The 18,475-nt window shown below is 32.4% G+C and overlaps 3 protein-coding genes across 3 annotated transcripts; 2 read left to right on the plus strand and 1 right to left on the minus strand.

Moving 5' to 3' along the window:
• The first annotated feature begins 1,126 nt into the window (after positions 1–1,126).
• Positions 1,127–2,899, plus strand: LOC120077433. Its single transcript, XM_039031313.1, has 2 exons — positions 1,127–1,422; positions 2,383–2,899. The coding sequence occupies exon 2, from the start codon at positions 2,408–2,410 to the stop codon at positions 2,897–2,899; it is 492 nt and encodes a 163-aa protein (XP_038887241.1). The 5' UTR covers positions 1,127–1,422; positions 2,383–2,407.
• A 2,539-nt stretch (positions 2,900–5,438) lies between these two features.
• LOC120077874 (probable receptor-like protein kinase At2g42960) lies at positions 5,439–10,335 on the plus strand. The gene is made up of 8 exons (XM_039031968.1): positions 5,439–6,229; positions 6,785–7,552; positions 7,635–7,739; positions 7,921–8,043; positions 8,470–8,640; positions 8,728–8,857; positions 9,012–9,221; positions 9,788–10,335. The coding sequence occupies exons 2-8, from the start codon at positions 6,873–6,875 to the stop codon at positions 9,893–9,895; spliced, it is 1,527 nt and encodes a 508-aa protein (XP_038887896.1). The 5' UTR covers positions 5,439–6,229; positions 6,785–6,872; the 3' UTR covers positions 9,896–10,335.
• Positions 10,336–15,644: 5,309 nt separating this feature from the next.
• Positions 15,645–18,036, minus strand: LOC120078117 (WRKY transcription factor 71-like). Its single transcript, XM_039032338.1, has 3 exons — positions 17,484–18,036; positions 17,111–17,254; positions 15,645–16,256 (listed from the first exon to the last, which is right to left on the minus strand). The coding sequence occupies exons 1-3, from the start codon at positions 17,849–17,851 to the stop codon at positions 15,896–15,898; spliced, it is 873 nt and encodes a 290-aa protein (XP_038888266.1). The 5' UTR covers positions 17,852–18,036; the 3' UTR covers positions 15,645–15,895.
• Positions 18,037–18,475: the final 439 nt, after the last annotated feature.

The raw sequence follows: 18,475 nt of genomic DNA on the forward strand, positions 1-18,475 counted from the left end.
TGTTTCTCCATGGATCATATTTTATTTTATCCACTAAAATTGCCCGACTGAAACTAGATTACATGAAGCTATGGAGTTTTCATTTTCTCCTGTTGATGGAATTGCAGCAAATGTAAACTTACTATTGTCCTTGCAATATTTTCCGTTGTTTAGCAAAATTTTAAAAAACAAAAACTAAGTTTTTATTTTTTTTCCTTTCTTTTTTCAAAATTTCGCTAGGACTTTCACAAAAATAAGTAGAAAACAAATAAGAAGATTTCTAATTAAAATTTAGTAGTGTTTATATGCTAAATTTTCAAAAATTAAAGACCAAAGGCAATATATATATATATTTTTTTTGAGAAGATCAAAGATAAAATTGTTATCAAGTAAGGCTTTAATTTTTTTTTTTTTTAAAATTTTAAAACTAAGCTTATAGTTGCTATTTTAATGTATGAGTTTCTTTGTTTAATTACAAACTTTCTAATGATATTTATAAAATCTAACTCAAGTTTGAAAACAAAAAAAATGTACTTTTCTTTTTCTTTTTTAATTTATAGAATTTAACCGAGGATTTAAACATCTCAGAGTAAAAATCATATTAAGAATTTGTGAGCATAAATTTCAAAAATAGAAAAGCAAAAAAAAAAAAAAAAAATTTATCAAAGGCGTCCAAATGCTTATTAAATAGAATCTAAACAATCAAGTTCGCGGAATTTTGAAAAATATGTTTGTTTCATCCACAACACATTAGGGTATCAAATCATTGATCTTTGAAAATATGAGGTTATAATTTATGACTTATCTATATTAACTATTTTTTTTATTCTTGACCATAGATAAGGCGGAAGAATCGAGACATTAAAGCTCATGATAAAATACTATCTCAGTTGACTTATACTTATGTGACATTTGACTATTTTCTAAGTTGACTTATTAAACTAGGTTTAAAAGGTGTATTTGTTTTAGTTGCTACAGTAACAAAGTAATCGTAATTTTCATATTATTTTCTTTTTAATTAATTCGTTTGAAAAACATCAATCAATTTTTTTAAAATTAAATTTGGGAAATTGTATTTGGATAAATGTCTAAAAGTACTTGTAGTAATGACCTCGAGGTCCGAGGTTTGATTCTCCCATCCGAACTTTAAATACAATATTTTTGCAGCAGGAAAAAAAGAAAGAAAAAAAACGTCCCAAGTCCAAAAAGAAAATGTGCGACCGAGATTAAGCCGTCCTACTTGTATGTACTGTTGCCAAACCTTGGACGGAGGAGCGGCGGTTGCAGAATCAATTTACCATTACGACTGTTCTCCCGACGGCGATACCAGCCGTGGCTTGGGTTAGGGTTACTGCTTCGTCCCGCCTGCCACTTCTCTTCCTAACGCCATCGCCCAATACTTCCCTCTGCCTCTTTACTGGTCACTGCTTAGTGCCCTACAAGGTATATTAGTGGTCTGATGTTGGATTGGTTCCGCATAAGAATGTAGTTGAACCAAATAGTTTGGCAATCAGATGTTTTCGAAGTTGCGGACGGATATTATGGCTTTATCTTTGTTATCAATTTCGGCATAATTTACATTTTTGCTTTCTGAGTTGTTACGTGTTGTTTTGAAATTGGAGAAATTTTAATTTGTCTCTCTGTTAGGTAGTCGATGCCTTCGATTATTGGGCCAATCTATGGCCACTATGAAATAGTTCCTTCTATTTCGTTTCTTTGTTACACTTACCATATTACACTTACCATATAAAGAGCGAGTGCGTTTTGGATTAACAGGAAACATGATATGTTTGCCTTTTCATCACCTGCGTCAGATGCTATTTTTCCATACGAAAAATGGTCAATGGGTTACAGCAAAGCCTTCCAATGGGTATAGATCAGAGGAATAATACCATTGCAAAAAATCTGTATGCATCAGATAATCTATTGAACGTTAAATAAATCAGTGACAAACTTAGTATTTGATGGTCACTAATCTTTTTTTTTCTTTGACATCGTTTTGTTATCCATCGTATCTGAAATAAAAATAGAAATCTTTGTAGCTTATACTTATTTGTTCATAGCTATACTTCTTGAGAGGTTTAGTTCACAATCCATCTGCCCTTTTCTTCCAACTGAAGTTCGCATTTGTTGAGAGTTGGTGTTCTCCTTTGTTCAACAGTTTACTTAGACTTGAGAGGTGTAGCTAATGAATGTTTGGTTGTAATTCTGTCGCTGATCTTGCTGTTGTTTTCGTATGTTATCAAAATATTTTTGTGAAATATAATTTTGCTGGCATTTGAGTTTAGTGATAGTGGTGTTATATTGTTGTATTTTTCTCATAATAATGTTTTTTGGATTTCATGCACACTACTAACAACTTCTATTGCATTTTCTCACTTTCACTTTTATCATCCTACTCAGTAATAAACCAGCTGTGAACGAAAAAATGTCCAAACTAAATGGCGCTCCTCAAAGCTTGCAGCAGCTAGGAAACATTAACGCCCAGATGAGGCGTTCTCAGAATGTTCAAAGCACAAATTGGGTGCAAGGACCAATGAGTTTGGACGAGTTCAAGTATGGATTCCCCTCTGGTGGATTACCATCCCTATCAAATAAATGGTGGGGAAGTAGCTGTCCAGATGAAACCAATAATGAAGAAGATGACAAACATCACTTCAAAGTAGTAAATGATGGTTTCACATCTTTAATAGACCCAGAGAAATCTGAAAGTATAGGGGAGGATCTCCAAGCTGATCTTCAGGGGACGCACCTGCTGACAGCTTTGAGAAAAAGAAGCGTGGTGAGAGGTCGAAAAGTACTAGAGCATGGTTATTATTCTCATGGACAAAGTTTAAACAAGTTAAGCAAGAAAGAACAGTCATTGCTTCTAAACATATTCAGATCATCAACTCCAAATGAATGGATGAGTAACTCCTAACTTCAGGGGCAACTGCTTTGGTCGTGGTACTCCACCCTTCATAAGGTATTTTACTAGTTCTATTGTTCAATCGTTACTTTTTTTTATATTAGATTGTATATTTATTTTCATTATCAGAAGTAGCTGTTTTTTTAAAAAATATAATTGATTTATTATATATAAGAAAGAAATGTGTAATATATTTGTCTGGTGCATATTTCATTCTCCATAACAAGGAGTTTAAAAGTAGTATATGGTAAGTAGTAAAATGATCTTAGAGTTCACCAAGTTGGAACATGAGAATTATTGAGAATTACAGAAATGCGACTTTTATATTAGTAACAGTAAGATAAGATGCTTCTGGAAATAGTCAATGATTCGTAGGCTAATTAGCAAAATTTGATAGCTCAAATATTTGTTGATTTACTAATTCTATTTCCAATTCTTGATCCCTATTTTCTTAAACCCTTGTTCAGAATTCAACAGCTTGTGCAGTGATTAAGAATTTGATTTTAGTTATAGAATGATAATTTCTTAAACGATAGTAAACTGGTTTTAAATTGCAAATTGGCAATTGACCGAGTTATTAATTGATATTAAGCTATATATTTATGTGCATCATGTTCAGTATTAATTGAGTTTGTGATTCTTTTTCCATTAGGTTCGAACTGTTATTTGGAAGAACAGTTGAAAGTAGTTGTCTTGAATATTTTTTCTGATTATTGCTCAAGGATAGTAAATGGGAGATTTCTTATAGGATTGATCGACTATTATAAGATGATAAATTAGGCTTATTTTTTCCTTTTTTAAACAGACCCTGTTCCTGTTGGCCAAATTTTTAGATGTAGAAAAAGGGAAGAAAAAAGGTGGATGAAGGGAAACCGACAATATTTTGGGCCAGAGTTGGAGGGGCCCAGTGGGCCATCCTTAAAACAACAGCCCATGCCTATTGCTCCCTACACAGATGACCCGTTTCCGTCAGGTGACTGCCATTACTCATCTCATCCAAATTCACTTTAAACCATCTCTTTCTTCTCCTATTCTTCAAATTTTTATTGATGCAATTGACAACTTCTATTCATTACAATTTCTCTCTTTTAAAAGTCGAAGTAGATTCTTTGACTTAATGTAGTTCCTCTATTTTTGAGTCTAAAGTTTGAATCCTCCATCTTACTCCATCTTACTCTCATATTTTCTCGAAGAAAAAGGAGCCATTATTCAATTTTGCACTTTTGAATTTTGTAGAAGTAATTTGGTGTGTAATAAAGTTTTTATGATTTTATTTACTAGTTCCCTTTCCTTTTTCTACCGTCATCATGTTTATCGTTATAAATCTTTCTTCTTTCCATATTTTAAACTTTGATCAACCGACATGAGTTTTGCTCAACTTGTAATCACAGAGACACATAAATATATAATGGAAGTGGAGATAATCTTCGAACTTATGAAGAATATTTACGTTGTTAATTTTTTTAAAAAATGTGGATATTTGTCACAAACATAATGTTATATTTTGATTCAAATATTTGACTACTTAAAAATGGTATTATCCTTAGTATGACCCAAATTTTATTTAGACTATACTTTAGACTACAAACGCTTTTCTTGTAGTCTCTTTTAGCAAAATTTCCATCTTTTATCCCACTATTCTTTTTCCCTCCCCTCTGCTCCTCTAGCTTCCACTATAACTTTCAACAAATTTGGCACTTCTCACTATGACCTCTATTCTATTCTAATTTACTCTAAAAAGAATCTAAAAGAAAATGGAGCTTTATTCTAATTTTAATCAGCATCATATTACAATTTCAGGATTTCGTTTCAATTGAAATCTCTTTATCATCTTCTAAATCTATTATTGTTTTATAAATTATAACTTCATTTAATTTCCAATAGTATTCCTATAAAAATATAGAATCGATGTCAACATTTAAAAATACATCACTTTATTATATCAGTGGGTAAAATTCCATATATAAAATTAAGTTATTGACCGCTATGAGTCTCAATCATACATTTTAATCACATTGTTATAACAATTAAATAATTAAATACATTGTAAAAGGCCATCAAATCTCTCCAATGACATTTGTTGAAGAAATCCCCGAAAACAAAAAATAACCATGGTCAAATTGCCTTTAAATTAAATGTCTAAACAGTTAAATTTCTCAATACTATTGAAAATTTTCAATTAAGTCCATTCAATAAACATCGTGGAAATTCTTCATTAACAAAAAATTTGTCTCATTAAATTACAATTTTATTAACGTATTTAAATGGATAGACATGATACTTGAAATAAATAAATTTTCGTTATTCATAGTTGATTCTGAGTATAAATAAATTGAATTTCAATGACCTACTTTGAAAATAAAGGGTAAATTAAATTAAAAATTTTATTTTTCAAAAGGTTAATAGACTAAATTAATAATTACCCAAAAAGACAAAGAAAAAAAAAAAGAAATATTGGGTATATATATTTGCGTAGCGTTTTTATTACATTTATACGGTCATCTCCGTATCTTCCGATATTTTCTTGTGTTTTTTTCTAACTCCGTCTCCCACAATTCTCCTTTTTTGGTATCCGCTACGGTCAGGCAATCGGCTAATCCTACAGGCTACCATTATTCTCCGTTGATTCTCTCTGCTAATTCGTCACTTTGTGTCGCCACGTTAATTGACTCATTTCCTCTGTTCTTCATTTCCCATTTTACTATTTACATTTTCCCTCTCCGATCTGGTTTACCAGCCCCTCAGAACCAGCTAGATTTCAAGTTCTTCCACTTGGGTTGACTCTCTTTCTCTCTCTTAATTACTGTTCTCTTTCCTGCTTATTCAATGTCTTTTTTTTTCTTACCCAGCTATATCTGCAGTGCCATAATCCTGTTCACTTTCTTCTTGCCGTTTTCCCCATCTCCGGTGACCTCCATTGCAAACCCAGTTTTCCTTTTCTGTTTTTTCAAGGTCTTTCTTGCTTCTACATACGCAAAACCACCATTTTCACCTACCCTTTCCTCAACTTCTCATTTCCCCATTGTATTTTCTTTGTAGATTCTCTCTATTTCTCTCTCCCCCTCATAAATTAGCTTTTTGTCTGGTCTTTATCTTGCATTTTCTTGCATTTTCTTCTACCATTCCCTAAATCGTTGCTGACCCTTTGAGCCTGCTCCCCTTTTGTTATAACCTTCTTTTGCCTCCGAGAGAATCTGGGATTGGAGGGTCTGGTTTGTTTCAGGTCGATTTTGGGCTATCTATGCTTATTGGGTCTCTGTTGGTTAAAATAGAAGCCCTTTCTCTGCTTCTGTGGGATCTTAAAGAGGAAGATCAAGGGGGTTAGGCTAGATCTGTTGAAAGGTGGATGAATGCTTTCTACTTTGAACCACTTTCCTTTATCTTCTTTAATTTATTCACATTTCTGTTTTTATGTCTTTTACTTGAATCACAAGTGATGCCTTCTACAAATTTGTGCTTTTTTGTTCGATAGATTTAGACATTTTGATTTCGCTATTGGTGGTTCATTAATCATTACTCTGAGTTTTCTTCTATAATGGGACATTGAATTTATTTTGCTTTCTTCGTCATCATGACTTGTACATAAGAGTATCAGTCGGGTTTTGTTTGGAAAGAACAGAATCCAGTTGAATGCCCAATGAAGATGTAAAGTATCTTCCTTAACCGTCTTATTTTCCCTTTTTTATGTTCTATTATCTGGTTTTTTGCAATATATTTTAAGAATTTGTGAAGGAGATTGCAATCTTTCATGGATGATTCTTGTTTTGTAATTCGTGTTTTAAATAACTGTCAAATTGTGAAGAAACTTGAGTAATGTGTTACTGATACTATGTTCTCTCAGGAATCTCATACCTATAATTTGAAACTGCATGATGTTTTTTTTTATCTAATTGTCAGGTTGGAATGTCTTGATTTATCTGCGGCTGGAACTTAGGGGGCTGAACCAGTTCATTAGTTTTGGCATCTTGAGGATCAGCCGTCAGCTATGTCATCTGGAAGTAGTAATTTGAATACAGAATTGTCAAAGAAAACACCTTTCCTTGGTTTGTCCCTATGGGTTTTGATATGCTTATGTGTTGGTGCATTTATTGTTTTGATTCTCGGTATATTATCTGTATGGGTGATGTTTCGAAGAAAAACAAGGAGATCCCCAGAAAACTTCTCTATTTCTCAAATACCAAATGTCTCAAAGGATATTAAGGTGGACCGAGTTGCGACTCAATCTGCCCACCACAATCATCTTGAGAGCCTTTACCTTTCCGTTCATGATAAATCAAGTGAGAAGAACTCAGAGAAGATGATTGGTCATTTGGGTATGAGCAAGTCTAGTGATCCTGATAACATAAGCCAATGCAGCTCCAATTATCATCATGAAAGGGTTTTCAGCTCACATTCAGGAGAAGAAGGAAGCTCTGGGACTGTTAGAAAGCAGTCTTCCATTTCATATGGAGGGTATGGGGGCCTTGTGACTGCCTCTCCTCTTGTTGGCTTGCCTGAAATTTCACATCTTGGTTGGGGTCACTGGTTTACACTCAGGGATCTAGAATTTGCGACGAATCGTTTCTGTGCAGACAATGTGCTTGGGGAAGGGGGTTATGGGGTTGTCTACAAAGGCAGACTGATAAATGGAACTGAGGTTGCAGTCAAGAAACTTCTCAATAATCTGTAAGGAATTTAGGAGTTTGAAACATTAATAAAACTATGGTAACGATAATTGCTCTTTTAAATTCAAGTTGCTTCTATATAGGGGACAAGCAGAGAAAGAATTTAGAGTTGAAGTGGAGGCAATTGGTCATGTAAGACACAAGAATCTTGTACGGCTCCTTGGCTATTGCATAGAAGGGGTTCATAGGTACTATTCTTTTTGTATTGTTTCCCAATCTTTGGACCTTATGGGTGAAGTGCCATTATGGTATGTGCTTAACAAGTGTTTGTGTTGGAAATTTTTTAACAGTTTGCACTGTCAGTATGTCTTCAGTTGACTTTTTTGATTTTTTCTTAAAAGAAAATGGGTTCTCTTTCTACTTGCTCAGGATGCTGGTCTATGAATATGTGAACAATGGGAACTTAGAGCAATGGTTACATGGGGCTATGCGGCAACATGGCACCCTTACTTGGGAGGCTCGAATGAAGGTGCTTCTTGGCACTGCCAAGGCGTAAGTGACGATGGTTTAGACATCTATATGCATGCAACACTCTTATTATTAATGGTTTCTGATGACCTTAGGGTATTATGCTTTAGTTCTCTTAATTTCAGTTCATTCTTCCAGTGATTTTCATAACATAGGGCAAACCTTGCTCCAATCCATTATAGTTTTGGTTAGAAAATTACTTCCCCTGCGCTCCTCCTCATGTTCTATCTTATGGAAAATTCACCATTCTAAATGACTGCTACTCGGGGAATTTCTCTGATGGTGCCCACTGTTACTTGACTTCCAACCTTGTGAATGTTACCCAACTTCTTTACTCTAAGTGGTAGAATTTCTAAACATCATATTATTTAATTCAACCAAAGGTGGAGTATAAAGTGTAGGCAAGCATTTTTAACTGGTTTGAGGAACTAATTTCACATAATAATACAGGCTAGCATATTTACACGAAGCAATTGAACCGAAGGTTGTCCACAGAGACATAAAATCGAGCAACATCTTAATTGATGATGAATTTAATGCAAAGGTTTCAGATTTTGGATTGGCCAAACTTTTGGATGCAGGAGAGAGTCACATCACAACAAGAGTGATGGGAACATTTGGGTATATGCTCATTTTTCATTCTATTCTGTAACTATTGTGATAAAGAATTTGCAGGTAGGAGCATATGATGTTTTTCATTTATCCCAGGTATGTGGCGCCAGAATATGCCAACACTGGCTTGTTAAATGAGAAGAGCGACATTTATAGCTTTGGTGTTCTCCTTCTAGAAGCAATTACAGGAAGAGACCCGGTGGACTATGGCCGTCCTGCTAATGAGGTACTTCTGACTCTTAAAAATATTAGTGATTAGTTTCCTTTTGGGGATCGTTCAGGACTCACTCTTCCATGTATGCTGCCCATATAATTTCCACATCTCAATTGACATCAGCTCATGCACTTCCCTGCTACCAATAGTGTACTTTATTCTTCAGGTTAATCTTGTTGAGTGGTTAAAAGTGATGGTTGGCACGAGGAGAGCTGAGGAAGTTATTGACCCAAGTCTTGAAACTAAACCTTCTACACGAGCGTTGAAACGTGCCCTTCTGATTGCGCTTAGGTGTGTGGATCCTGAGGCAGATAAGAGACCAAAAATGACCCAAGTTGTTAGGATGCTTGAGGCTGATGACTACCCATCACGTGAGGTAGGTATCAATGAAATATGTGATGTGAACCAAAATAATAAATTGTATTGTTGTTTCCTAACTCCTAATATCCTTTCTTGCAATGCCATTGTTAAGTTAAAAATTGCTACAACAATCTTTATGTGGTTCATGTCTCTGGTCAAGCAAATTCTTATTTATATTATTTCACAAGCTATTGTAGTAAAGGACTAATGAGCATTGCTCTACAATAGCCAAGGAACTTATATCCACCTGGTTAATGGTAATGAAGACGCTCATGCAATAGTGTCTATGTCCTGAATTTTCTTTTTCATTGAGAAAGATTTTGGGCCTTCTTACTGAAGCTATTATCGACGTCTTTGCTTGTTCCAACTCATCAACTTAAATTTCCTAGTGCATAAACATACCCTTCGTATTGCATGCCAGCATTGGCTATTTCTTGTTCTAGAACAATGGGATGAGGTGAAGTCTTTGAGGGAGGGGAGGGGGTGGAACATCTTCTGTTTTATGGTGCCATTTTTTGGCTCAATCCCATGCATTATTCTAGTTGAGAAGTTTGAAATTGTGAATGCACAATTCTTTTGTAGGATCGGCGGAGCCAAAAGAGCAGCACAGCAAACTCAGAGATCGAATCCAGTCAAGGTGAGGTTGGAAGTAAACCAGGGGAATCACAAAGCAGACGGGTAGACGCATGAATGGTTTGAAATACTAGCTCTTCCTCTTGTGAGCGCTATCATGCAGTAGAAAGCTTTTAAAAGGATTGAAATTGGCTTGGAGAATTTTTTCCAATGTGAAGAATGAGCAGTTGGATGGCTGTTTCATAGTACATATCACTGCACTGGGGATTGAAAAAGGTGAGCACCCTTTTAGATATAAGATAAAATTAATAGAGAGAGAGAAATGTTTTGCAGACAATGGTTGAAGCCACTTGCTCTATCATCTCCTCTTTCACATGAATGTAATTTCTTCCCCCTCCCTCTTTTTTTTGAGAGAACAGAACTCTTTTTTTCTTCTTCTTCTTTCTTTTAAATTGTTGGTTCACTTACCATTTGTTATTATAATTATTTTTTTTTGGAAAAAAAATTATTTTGAATTCTCTATGTTAAATGAAGGTATCAAAATGTTGAAGCAACAACCCAGTAGCTTTTTGGGTGGCTTTTTCTTCTTTTTTTTTTTTTTTGATGGGTGGGGCATTGCTTTTTGTTGGCATACTTGCAGTAGAATAAAGCTTTCTCCATTGGGCTGCTGTTACCTCCTTTATTATTATTATTTTTTTTAAATCTTCCTTTACCTTTTTCCTCGCACTTTTCTTCCCCTTTGATTGGGTTTCCTCTTCTTATAAAAATTTATATGTAATTTCCCTCTCCTTAATTTCCGTGAGATACAATGATGATGTCTTGTCTCCAAAGGGTACCTCATTATTAGCTACATTTTTCATTATTAGATAATGTTAATTTTCTCTTGCATTTCTCTAGGACTTTTGTTGTGTCCATTTTTTTTTAATTCAGCAATTAAATGAATTATGACTTTTGAGATAGTAACTAATGTCTTATCTATCAATGTATACTCATATTAATTTGGTATATCGATCTAGTCTAAAAAAACGAGACATGAATACGATACGACATGAACATGACGATGCATCATTTTTTTTTCTTTTTTAGAATTTAGGACACAAATATGATAAAGACACCTTTATTAAAACATATATTTTCTAAACACATGTATCATTTTTAATCAAGAAAATTCAAATGCAATGAGTATGCATTTATATGTTTAAAAGTTAAAATATTCGGTTGATGAATGTCGTTCTTGAATTTTATTATTTTTGTCATGTATGTGTCGATTTGGTACATGTAACAAGTGTTTAAAGTATGTTCAACAAATGTTGGTTCCATTTTGGATTTATACAACTAGTGTCTAACGCATCTATGATACTAAAAGTGTTCGATACGTGTCTAACAAGTATCGGAGTGTCTAAGTGACTGACAGATGTTGGATATGGATACACTAGCTAAATTAAAGTGTCTATGTTTCTTAGGATCTACTTATCATACACATAAAACTATATATTTAACATTTACTAATTACAATCTATAATTTAGACATATAATACACAAACCCGTGTATGTTTCTATTCAAATTATGAACCAAACACCTTAAATTTGAGAATAAATGTTTGGGCAAAATCAATAGGTTACATGAGTTACCTTAAAAACTTTTTAGAAAACTTGTTAGAGAAGCTTTTATAATTGTGGTGATGTGGGCCACTTTTGTTTTAATTTGTCGGCCCTTTTCAACTTCTCACCTTTTTTTCTAACCCTCACAAATTTAAGAATTTATACTTTTAGCTATATTGTTTCATTTGTTTTTAATTTTATGAGTTCAGATGCCAAAAATAACATTTTCTTCTAAATGTATGCCATTGGGTGGGTGGTAGTTTACTTGACTTTTAATGACCATGTTTATATATATATAGTTAGTTAGTTGTTTATATTTCTATTAGGATTAGGTAAATGAACGTTAAGTCAAACATTTTTATTCAAAATTTACGTTGATAAATTTCAACTCGACTATTGATGTATCTGCTAAACTGACATAAAAGCTTGTATCATTGATCTTGAAATTAGAGATTCGATTTCCTTTCTCAAAAAATAATTAAGCCAAAAAAAGTTTTTTAGTTTATGTAGCTTCCTATTAAATAGCTTCTAATTATATAAACAATCCCTTTTAATTTAGTAGATGCTTTGATATTTCTTTAACCTAACTAGTAATTCTTAAAATGACTCGTTCTAGCCAAAGGGAATATGTGGATCATAATTTGAAGTTTCAAAATGAAAAAAAAAAAAAAAAAAAAAAAAAACTGCCTAAATTGACTTTGAATTAATAACTAATATCACATTGTTTCCCTCTCTTTCTTGCACCTTAACATTAGTACATCTTCTGTTAAATCCAACATAATTCAATTGGCATCTGAATATACTTTTAAATGATATGACTTACAAATTGAAAACTTTGTACTTATGATGACTAAACAAAAATTAAATTTAAAAACTTAAAATTTCAGTGCTAAAACTCTACTTTTCTTAATTTTATTTTTATTTGTTTGTAACAAAGTTGATGCAAAATAAGAGAGAGAAGAAACTCTCCATATTTCATTTTCTAGGAGGAAGGTCATGTCAATTGCCATTAAACTATAACAATTTTAGGTTACATTCAATGTAATATTATATGATTCGTCTATTGAAAATTAAAATTAACCTAAGATAGTTTTAAAACAAAATAATCCTTTGTTAGTACAATTCATAAAACATAACAAAATTAATTTAGGAAAAATAGGATTTGAATGCACATTCGTTTGTCTTCTCAAGCAACAAGTTTAGTCTTGTGAAACCAAATCCCATCATCATTAGACAATTCAAAGTTTCATCTCAAAATCAATTGACAGTGAAAATGAATAAGAATAATTCGGGTATGTTTTAAAGATTATGAGGTTTCTCTATCTATCAAATATACTCATACTGATACTGATGTGAATGAATCGGGATCGGAACGTGAACAACTATATTCGAACGTCGGTTATTAAATATTTTATGCTATACCTGCCTAATTTGCCACAAGGATATAATTGGACATTAATCAGCCAACCCCATTATTCTCTATCACTTAATTAAATTTGTGCAAAGTCATGACATTCAGATTTGAGAGAACTTGGAACTATTGATGTCTTTGTAACGTTCCATGGAAGACACAACTTCCAATAATTAATGTTAGAGGTTGACCTTGAAACTTTGTCATTAAACAGGTTGCAAAAGTCAACTCTCCATTCATTATTCTACTATTTGTTCATAAACCTTCCTTCTTAAGTTTAGCTCCTTTCAGCCAAGTTTCCCATGTCTATTTTATAACCCCAATACCTAAAATATTTAATTAAGTTCCAATTATATATAGCTCACCAGGACCAACTTCTTCTATAATGAAAATGATTGTTTTTGGGAGATATTTAGATTTCAAATATATACTTTTTATGGTCTACAAAAATTGTGTTATTGACGATCTTGAAAAAAAGAATTGAGTTTTAAACTACTTTTAAAAAATAAGCACTTAATATTTTCATTAAAATATTGTTTGTGAAAGGACAAGTCCACATATATATATGTATGTGTATATATATGGAAAAGGGATATTCATAGAAGTCCATGTGGGCAAAGGGATCAAAAAGTCATAAAAAATTACATCCAAAACCAATTTGGGAAGTTGAAATCCAATTGCATCCAAAATTTTTCGAATTGGAAGATTAAAAAGGTCAAAGAAATTAGCAAATCTAGCAATATAACTAGGCTACACAGTGAGCAACCTATATCGATCTTTTTTTCTAATCTCTAATGTGCGTTATTATGTATATATAAAATATATAACATGCATGTCTATGGTTATGTTATAATAATGAATGGGGATTGTTGTAGTTGAGAATATAATATTGTAGAAATCTCATCCATTATATGGAAGAATGTTGACTAGATTTATAAAGTGTTAAATTAAACAAATTTGTCTAATCCAAGTTGGGAGATTGTGAATTTGACCGGTAACCAACCCACTTGATCATCATAATGCTTTTGTCTATGGGTATAATTTGAATAGACTTGTGTACGATCATGGCAAAATTAACTGAAATTTTGAACAAATTCAAGAGCACATTGGTTGCTAATTAATGGTATTTGACAAGTACTTTTTGTAAAATTTCATATTTTGAACCCTAGGTTTAGATACAAGTCATTGAATAAACTCTCATGTTAGGAATAATGCTAATCCCGTTGTTGCCTACCTTTTCGCTCGTCGAATACGTTTTTAATTTTATTAATAAATTTGAACATAGTTTAGTGAATAAGATATTAATTATATATTTCAAAATTATATGAATTCTAATTAATAAATGCATCTTGCCACCCAGCTTATTGTTCAAATACCGGCGTTGAGGATTTTCTTGTAAAACGATTTCAATAATTGGACAAATGAAATAATTTGTTTCATCGAATATAAAGTATAATTGACTGTTATAATTTTATTTTGACAAAAAATAAGGCATGGATTTGAAAATATAATTAAGCTAAGCTTGTCCACAAATATATATAAAATAATTACGATGGCTTCACAGAGACACAAACTTTGATCTGAATCAATATCAAAAACGACATATCAATCTATATCAATCAAGGTATATTATTGAGAAATGACATGTAGTCTTGATTTGAAAATCATCAAAAGGACAAACTATCCTCCAAGTTGGCTGCTACCTCATTCATTAAATCCTGATGTTGCCTATTGTTATTGTTTGTTTTCCTTTAGTTTTCTTTGTTCTCATTCTACTTTGTCTTCTAAATTATTATCTAATTCTCTGAGTTACTCCAGCTTAGAACATGAAAAACATGCTTCTTCAGACCACGTACCTTAATTTCTTCAATAATATAATTATGAATCCACAGTTTCTGATTATATATAATATTATTCAGTTGTTTTCTTCCTTCTTTTTCTTTACCTACTTTTTAAATTCGTTTTCAACATTTTTTTAATGGCTAAAAATTTAAATGCGAGCAAGATGAACGAGGTACCGAACAAACTGTAAAGACACAAAGCCTATTTTTTCTTTAGGAAAAAGAAAAAAAAATAAAATAAAAGGAAAAACTAAACTAAGCTCATGTAACTAACCGTTTTCTTTTTGGTTTTCTGTTTTTCTTTTCTTTTTTTATTTTTCTGAATATTATGTTTATTTCATCTGGGCAAACTTTTTACCATCTTCATTTAAATTCTAAACTAAATTTCAAAAACAAAATTGAGTTTTGAAAATCAAGTAAAAACACTAGTAATATTTATAAGCTTAATTTTTAAAATAGAATATAAAAATAGTTACCAAATGAGTTAGAATGACCGTGGAATAACGGTGATATTTTAAATTCCTTTTATTCCACACCACTTCCCCATGTCAAAATTTCATCATTTCAAGTCTTTGATTTATATAAACTTTTTTTAAAAATTACGAGAAACTTTCGTTGAGACGAGAAAGTATAAAGGAGAACGTAGGGAAAATTCTTCTAATTTACTGAAATACAAGAAGTGTTATAACTACCGATAGTTTAGATATACCATACACCAATATGCAACATGAGTGATGATGTATCCTCCCATAACAAAGCATGATCTTTATCAACACCTTTGAAGATACGGTTGTTCTGCTCGAGCCAATTGACTCATTGAAACTTCTTATCTAGTTCATATATAAACCAAAATCTGCATGCATAGCATCACTACAACAAAAACTGTCTTTAGCGACAAATAAAATTTAGTTTTAACCTAATCATGATCATGATTTAATTATACTACTTATTAGCAGAGTTTTTGTTCATGTGACATGAAAATTGATCATCTAAGGAGAATAATATTCACAAATACTCACAAAAATATACGTATTCAATGCACCAAATCAATGCAAAAATATGCATGGTAAACTCAGTACACAGGTTCTGACCCCTCCATTATATGTTAGATACATAACAGTATATATAAGTGATATAGACTCTAAGAAAATCTCAACTCTCCAAGGTTTCATCCTAATACAAGAGGCAGGAAAGCTGGAACAAAAAGAAAAAAAATTATACACAATATAGATTTTCATACAAAGTGCACTTGGTCTAAGCATCCTATTTTTGAGTGAACAAATCTTGCAACAAACCATATTGATCAGGCATTTGAAGGTGTTGTTGAAGGCTTAGATTTTGGTACATGATCGAGGTCGGGTCGGTTTGGCAGTTATTTGTCGGTAACAAATGCGAGAAGAGTTCTTGGGGAAGCGTAGGCCTGGACGAGGCTGCCGTTATCGATGTCGATGCCGATGTGTAGAACGGAGATGACATGATCCCCGCAGAATGGCCTCGGAGTGTAGCTGGACAATGGTGGTTGTGTTGCCCTTCATATGTAGTAATCACCACAGATGGATCTTGATATGATCTCTCAACCCGTTTTTTCACTACACATTTTTGGCTGGTGCATCTATAGTAGCTTCTGTAGCGTATAACACACACATGTATAGTACATTAAACAAATCTATATGATTTCAAAGTTAGAGTAGTGTAATATCCAATAATATTAAGCTAAGTAATTAAATTTGTGTGGTTAATTATATGTACCAGGTATTATGACATCTTTGGGCCAGGCTTAGTATTGTCACATGCCAAAAAACACAGATACGAATACGATACGGCATGAACACAACGACACACTATATTATAAAAATCTAGAGCACGACACAACAATAACATGTTTATTAAAATATACATTTCTAAAAATATATATCATTTTTATACCAAAATAAAATTTAAAGTAAATGGTTGATGTATTTATATGCTTAAAAAACTTAGTTGGATGTATTTCACAATTAAAAGTTATTATTATTGTCATATATGTATCTTTTTTGTTTACTAAAAAAGTATTCTATGCATATCTAATACTTTATTCTACTAACAAGTGTCCAATATGTGTCCAACACGTGTCGGAATGTCCAAGTGTCAGACACGTGTTGTGTATGGACACGCTAACCAAACTAGAGTGTCTATGCTTCTTAGGTCACATATGTCATGAGTAAGCTTCTTTACATTAATAATAAAGTTAATTAAGGTAGAAAGATTTAAAAATATACACAAGTTTGAAACTTGGAAGAATTTAACCTAAAAATTTTGGGAGGGAACTAAAAAAAAAGAAAAAGAAAAAGAGTTAATTTAACATATCCAGATCATGGAAAATGGGGTTAACTCCCTTTCTGACTAAATCAGCACATACATATAATTAACAATAATGGTAAATGGGAAAATAGTTAAAAGTTAATTAAATGGAAGAAGAAGAAGAAAAATAAAATTAACCTGGGGTAAGGGCTATTTTTAACTGCTTTCTGACCATATTTTCTCCATCTATATCCATCTTCAAGGTGATCAATCTCACTCTTAGTCAAGAAAGCAAAACGGGGCTCCCTCTGCCGCTTCTCTTTCTTTTTTGTTATGCTGTTCCTAAAATCAAATCAACACATCATCATCATCATCATCATCCCTTTAATTTCTCTCACATTTTAATCTCTAATTATATCTATATAATTATTCGAAAATTTAAGTCTTTTCATTTTTCTTTTGGTAACCCTATTTATCAATATAAATGTTTTTTGAGTCAAATCTTAGTAATTTTCACCATTACAAAAAAATCAAAAAGGAAATTAAATAATAATAATAATAATAAACATACTGTTTCTTAGACTTTTCTTCATCTTTATTCTCACACCCTTTTGTGTCCTCTTTGTTGCTCTTGATTGAATCTTCTTCAACTACAGCTTCATTAGACGAAGACGACACTGAAGAATTTGGTGTAGTCGAAGCCTTCTTTTTCGACATGTCGTCCACTGCAGAAATGACTTCAGATGAACAGCACGACACGTCGAACGCCCTCGACAGGCTGTTGTAATCCAACGAAGTGTCGAAGAAGTTAGTGAAGCTCATCAAAGCAGGATCCAACGCCACAGCTTGTTGATGGAAGATCGAACGGTTAATATCCAATTGGTTGTATTGGAATGGATCATACTGCTGGTACACATTTTTGCCTTCATCATTTGACATTGAAAATCAAACGATCTGATCAAACCAAAATTAGGGTTTTTTTTTTTTGCCCCCCCGATCTTTGTGTTTCTGAAGAATAAAAAAGAGAAAAAAGCCCCAAACTTTTCGCTCATAAACTTTCCTGCTTTTTCTATTTTCTCCGTGGTTTGAGAGAGATGTTTGAGAATATGGTAGTTTTTCTTTTTGGTTACTCTCCACTCCCACTTTTTTTTTTTTCTTTATTAATTAATTAATTCATTACACATGAATTGACAGGCCCCTTATAAAAAATTATGCTAAAATTATTTAAATAATAATATGCTTTAGATCTAGAAGATATCGGCTTTTTATTTATTTATTTTTATAATGGGTCAATTTATCAGCAGTTAAAAATTAATACACAGCAATATTAATAATCAACGATTAATTTCACTAATCAATCCCCATTAATTAAATTAATCTCCTCTCTCAAGCATCAACCAACTACAATTACAACGTTGAGTACACATAATTAATTATAGAAATAATTGCAGTAAAAACCTTTGATAAATAGTATTTTAATTTGATAGAAATATAAAAAGAAACGAAGAGTGCATATATGAAAATGGGTTTTGAAAAAGAGAAAAATAAGAGTCGTAGTCACTA

The sequence above is a fragment of the Benincasa hispida genome, chromosome 5, assembly GCF_009727055.1.
Source record: "Benincasa hispida cultivar B227 chromosome 5, ASM972705v1, whole genome shotgun sequence".
Lineage (NCBI taxonomy): Eukaryota > Viridiplantae > Streptophyta > Magnoliopsida > Cucurbitales > Cucurbitaceae > Benincasa > Benincasa hispida.